The 6,315-nt window shown below is 36.7% G+C and overlaps 1 protein-coding gene across 1 annotated transcript in view; it reads right to left on the reverse strand.

The window, feature by feature from the left end:
- LOC149069076 (uncharacterized) overlaps positions 1-4,914 on the reverse strand; it is a 29,346-nt gene extending 24,432 nt beyond the window's left edge. The window contains exons 1-2 of the mRNA XM_089250958.1: positions 4,813-4,914; positions 2,034-2,067 (exon numbers count right to left, since the gene is read on the reverse strand). Coding sequence (XP_089107084.1) covers positions 2,034-2,040 — 7 coding nt within the window. The 5' untranslated portion in view covers positions 2,041-2,067; positions 4,813-4,914. The remainder of the gene's footprint in view (positions 1-2,033; positions 2,068-4,812) is intronic.
- Between the last annotated feature and the right edge of the window lie 1,401 nt (positions 4,915-6,315).

Raw genomic sequence — 6,315 nt, forward strand, 5'->3', positions numbered from 1 at the left:
GAAAAAAGGGCTCTTTGAATCAAACAGGGCTCCATCATAGAAATTATATACTGACAAGGGTTCCGCAAGTCAAAAAAAGTTCAGAACCGCTGCATTAGATCATTTTCTCTTCCTTCCGTACATATAACCTCCCAACGGTTTTTCAAATCATTCAAAACGCTGTGGCTATAAGGTGACATCATTTAGAAGAAAAAATAGAGAGAGAGAATATGGAAAGGGGGAGAAGACCCGTTTGAAAATTTTAAAAGGCATGCTAGGAACAGGGAAAAACCACAACCAGCACCACCATTTTTAACAGAAAGAACATTCTAGAACAACGGCAACACAGAACACAGCGCGTTGGCGCTGTCAACGTATTGTCGGAAAAAAGTCGCCAAGTTGGCGTGTCCCTTATACCGAAGCTGTTCCAAAAAATGTGTGGTTAAAAAATCTATTGATCTAAGTTGTGTCCCTATCATGCTCTCAGTTTCATTTTGCCTTAGCACTAGAACTGCATTTTATAGCAGGGCTTGACAAATTGGGAAAATATATGGGCATCAACTAAATATTTTAAGAGCCAGGTATATTTCTTTTGCCCGAGCCAGAAATCACACATAGAAAATTTTGTTTGCCAGGCAACCTGGCACCTGCGATTTGTCAAGTCCTGTTTTATGGGATACCCAATAATCTATAACAACCGAAGTTGGATTTCTGTGGTTCCCAACTTCAAGGTGCAAATCAAAGTAGAGCCTTATTACAGCACTACTGTTACTTTTGAAGAATTTCAGCGCTGTTACACATTTAGCTTTATATCAAACCCATTGTTTTCCTTACATGAAAGGCTAGCGGTTACCTACGGCTTCGCTCGTGTGGATTTGGTAATTTGATAATTGCTCAGCGATAATTCCTTTATATACCATTTGAACCCCTCATGACACTTTGGGGGTGCATTTCTAGAAATTCCATCTTGGCGAGTCTCTATATATATTATAAAATATAATACTGACCAAATTTCATATTTATATCTTCGGCAGCTTGTGATCAGTGTTGATCTCAATCACTTTTATCTCTTTCATCCCAATAACTTTAATCCCCCATAAAATTTTTGAACTACCCCCCCCCCCTCCTCCTCCATGAGTCCCCTAGAGTATGAATTTTGAAAAATCTCTTGTGTTAGTAAGTCTACATTACAAAATAAAAACTACTGACCAAATTTATATTTACAGCTTCAGCGATTTTGACTCAGCAATAATTGCCCCATATAACATTTGAGACCCCTCGTGACCACTTTGGGGGTCGAATTGTGAAAAATTCCTTCTTATGGAATCTTTATGTCATGAAATTAAATTACTAACCAAATTTCATATTTATACCCTCAGCAGGAATGATTTCTTTATATAACCTTTAACCCCCCCCCCCCCCTTATGAGTCAAATTTGGAAAAACCCCTTCTTAGTGAGCCTTTACATCATAAAATAAAACTATGGACAAAACTCATATTTATAGCTTCAGCAGCTTCGGCTCAGCGATGATGTCAGTCAGAACATGTTATTTTATGTGTACAGATTTGTACACAGAAAATTTATGGCCCTGAGTGGGCAGGGGGTGTTGGTGTTTAAATCGGGAGGCACTATGTCAGGGTTCAAATGCATATTACATATACCATTGATGCTCTATATAACAACCATGTGTTTTTTGCAGTTTCAAAATAATGAAAAGTAAGTTAATGATAACAGGAGATGGGCCATAAGCATTTCTTTCTCAAGGAGTGGCAAGATTAGCAATGTGTGAAGTACAAAATAATCCCACCATGACGGTTAAGAAGCTAATTTTTTTTCAAACTTTTGCTATAGTTGCTGTTTACCATGAAATGATGAGGGGCCATTATAACAACCATAAACTATGTAATGATCTCTTAACACAATTAAAAATTTTAGTAAGACCTCTGGTCGCTCTAATGAAAATCTATAGGGCTATGAAACCTATATAAAACACCTGGAATGAAAAATTCATATAATATATGATAGGTTATTATTTAAGACTCCATCCACTCACCAGACATGACTCCTATACGTCTCCTGCAAAATGCCTGTAAAATTGAACAAAACTGCTTATGAGTTTCAGATTGTTTTTTCACACACTTTCAAAAAATCTAAATTTTCATGAAAATCTGAAATACAGCAGACTCTCGCTAATCCGGCACATGTCAGACCGGGGGGTGCCAGATTACTGGAACTTAATTGATTTGATAAAACCCATTTAAATAATATAAATATTCTATTATTCTATCTATGGACTAGCACATGGACAGATTACTGAGAGTCTACAATACAACGATTTTTTTTTTCTTCAAAAATACTACTACTACTACTTACCGTATATATATATATGCACCTTGTACACATTCCTGTATAGAATTTCTAATGAATCTGTACATGCCGGAGATGGAATGTGTGTTCTGAGCGTATGTGTGGTTCTAATGTATACATTAGAACCACACAACAACGTAAATACATTTACGTTGTTGAGTTGCGCTTGTTTCATATTCATGCTGCCACCTGTCTTCCATTTTCTGAGATAAAGATGGAAATGCTTGAATTTTTCATTTCATGTCAGTATCGTGTTGTAGGTCTGCCTGCTCTTTGAGGAGCGACTTTTTCAAATGGAAGAATGGCTCGCATCGAATAACACAGTATAATGGGTATATATTATGATTTATTATATAATAACACAGTATAATTATTTCACCTTGCTTTTTTAAATGAAATTGTAGCCTAAATGGAAGTCTCATTGAGTTTATTATAATTAAAATTACTTTAAAACAGTGGTTCCCAAAAACTTGTTGAACTGCAACCCCCCCCCCCTCTCTCTCTCTCCCCTTTGACAAGAAATTTATTGGCAATCCCCTTAAATATGTAGTAACCATATATCTCAGTTTTCCAGAACATTCCTGATGGCCAAAAGGCTGGGTCAGAGGTGTGTGAAGCATTTCTAGAGCATTCCTGATTTTTCGTTAGTAAATGTGCTATTTCAAAAGCATTTTTCGGAATGCCTTCTTCTCGCTGTTCCAATTTATGGAATTTATCGGTGATGAATGAAATCCAGTCAATTTTCAATATTTAATTGACAATGCTGTTTTATTATGAAATTGAAAGTGCAGTAAGGCTCTTTGGTTTTGATATACAGTTTGATTCGGAAAGAGTCATCCAATTTCAAAATGATTCTTTGCTTGAAATCGATTATTAATAATATTGTTCATAATACATAAATATTTAGCCCTTTATATCAACATATTACTTATCATTCTGTTTTTAATTTTGAAGAAATAAATTATTTTGAAACCAGATGATTCTTTCTAAAGTCACCCTGTACAAGTACAGTATTAACTTGATACAGTAAACCTCTCCTTTTGGCAGACATCGGCGCGACAAATAAATTTATCCATAAAAAAGAGGTGACCGTTAATCAATTGGGTTTGAAGTATTGCTATTGAATCAATTGGGTTTGAAGTATTGCTATTGAATCAATTGGGTTTGAAGTATTGCTATTGAATCAATTGGGTTTGAAGTATTGCTATTGAATCAATTGGGTTTGAAGTATTGCTATTGAATCAATTGGGTTTGAAGTATTGCTATTGAATCAATTGGGTTTGAAGTATTGCTATTGAATCAATAAGGGTTTGAAGAGCATACTTTTATTATACACAAGGAAGTTATTATTTGGCCGTAAAAGAGAATTGACCACATTTGAGGGGTGTCCGTCAAGAGGGGGGTTTGCTGTATATTGATTACAAACGACCCACATTATTTGTGGGGGTTACGTTCCATGAGTGACTGCAAATACGGAAAATTCCTGAATAACCCAAAAACTAAAATTTTGTATCTGCTTTGTGTGGAAGAAGTAGAGAAAGAGGAGGTCTAGTGATTCAAGGCGATGATTTCTGGAAAGAACAACATAATGTGTGTTAGCTCTTCTAAATTCTGATTAAATTCGTTAAAGTATAGTAATAAGGCTTACTTTACCGATTTGTCTACATGTGAAAAACTCACCACAGATGAGTCTATTTTATGAAAACATTTAAACTTACGAAGCTTTTGCTATGTGGCTCAAAATAAACTGGTCTAATTTTCAACTTTGATCATCTGAGTGACCTACAGATGGCGAAAGCATGTGAATGACCAAAAATTGACTTTGAGTCAAAGACATATTTATGGGGGGGGGGGGCAAGAAACCTAAGCCCAGGGCAGGGCCGTAACTAGGATTTATGTCGCCTGGGGCAAACATTATTTTGCCACCCCAACAACTTTAAAATTCGATAATTTTGTACTGGTGTTCTTTGCTCCTACCTAAAAACTGCCGTCCGGAGTTGTCCCATTGTCCCAGTTACGACCATGGCCCAGGGTGGTAAATTTGGGGAAATAAGTGATCAAGAAAATTTGACTGGAATGCGCATTCCAGTCACATTTTCTTGCCAGTCACATACCCTCCCCATGGGTAGGAGGAGGCTGCAAAAATTAAAAAAGCCAACTGGTGGTAAAACTATAAATCTGGCCTCTACCTCGTTCTCCCCCCCCCCCCGGGTGCGGCCCAGACAGCACTCACAACTCCAAAACACTTCCGAAGCCTCAACTTGCCCGGGTGAGCATAAAATGCACTGACACAGCCCCGTTCCAAAATTGAAACAATATCCATCAAATGGAATTAATAGGCGTTTCTCCAAAGAAATATATCTTCCTAAAAAAAATCGCTAACAAAACAATAATGAGCATTTCATAAATCGTAAAGCATTTATCAAATTCGAAAGCATTTATGGAACAATAAATAAATTTCTAACTGGTTTATTCCAATTGCGGGAACGAGGCGAATGCCCTACGATGTGGAAGAATAACGGACTGCCGCAGACAACCAAAACCGAAATCGCGCTGAACACACTTGTGGAGACACACAGACGACCAGGACTCACTTCACAAATGACATAATCCAAAAAAAAAAAATACAGGCAGATTCATAACTTGACTATATAACCCGCAATATACGGGACAAACTGTTTTCTTTTTACGCGAGACTCACGGCAGTATTGAATATATATATATATACGTACCCGGGACAGTCCCGGTATTTTCTCTTTTTTTGGCCGTCCCGACTTTTTGGCAAAAGTGTCCCGGTTTTTCCCGTATTTCACACGAAGCCTACTTGAATTTTTATTCTTTATTACAGTCGAAGATTGAAATTATTTTTCAACTCAAATTATTTTATGATAGTTACAACTATATATGGGATATTAATCTCCCACATTTGCCTTGGTAAACGCTTTTTTTCTGTGGAATACATTTTAATCCACTGCAATTTGCAGTAATGGATCATTTCCCGCCATTGTGATGTATCCGTAATTTCAACAATATTTGGCAACTTTGGTTTTGGCGATAATTGGCAAAGTCCCGTATTTGGAATCCCGATGTCCCGTATTTCTCTCGAGGAAATATGGTCAGCCTACGTATATCCAGGGCAGTCTACGGCCCTGATATATCCCTATACGCATGCGTATGTGTTACGTATCCGGTGACGAGCATGGAGGGAAGAATTATAAAGGTTATTAAAATTAGTAAGTTATTCTTTCCTCCATGGGTGACGAGCTTATATCACTGGAGGGAGCATCCAGCCGCCGCGACGGCTTAAGCCGTGTTTTCCTAGGAGTAGAATTTCTGGGCTGTGTGCAACGTGAAAACGATGATTGGTTAAAAACTTGAAATTCAGGTTTTTTTGACCAATTAGCGTTTTCACGCAGCGCGCGCTGTGGAAACCTACTCCTAGGAAAACCCGGCTTTGACCACGGCCACTGAGCTGACCACGGCTTAAGACATCAAATGCAAGGAAATCACGTGACTCGGTGAAAACAAAGTTCGTTTGCCCATAGAAATGTACAGTTCGGTCTCTAATATTTCGTACAGATTAAAAAAAAAGAATAAACTTATCTAAAAAGATGGAAGAAGATTATATAAATTATTTATTTTTCATTAGTACTGGAATAATTTCTTTCGTTAATGATGAAAATTTTTTTCAATTCTTGAATTTTCCTTAATTAATTCCTGGAATTATTTCCTTTTTAGTTATTATTTCTTTCATTACTTCTGGAGTAATTGCTTTCATCAATTCTGGATTTGTTTCTTTTATTAATCCTGGAATTATTTCTTTCATTGATTCTGGAATTATCTTCCATTAATTTTGGAACTATCACTTTCATCAATGCTGGATTTTTTCTTTCATTAATGCTGGAGTTATCGCTTTCAGTTAATTGGAATTATCACTTCATTAATGCTGAAATTATATCTTCCATTAA

The sequence above is a fragment of the Pholcus phalangioides genome, unplaced genomic scaffold, assembly GCF_987345545.1.
Source record: "Pholcus phalangioides strain wild (caught in Gottingen) unplaced genomic scaffold, Ppha-v1.0 ptg000024l_1, whole genome shotgun sequence".
Classification (NCBI taxonomy): Eukaryota; Metazoa; Arthropoda; class Arachnida; order Araneae; family Pholcidae; genus Pholcus; species Pholcus phalangioides.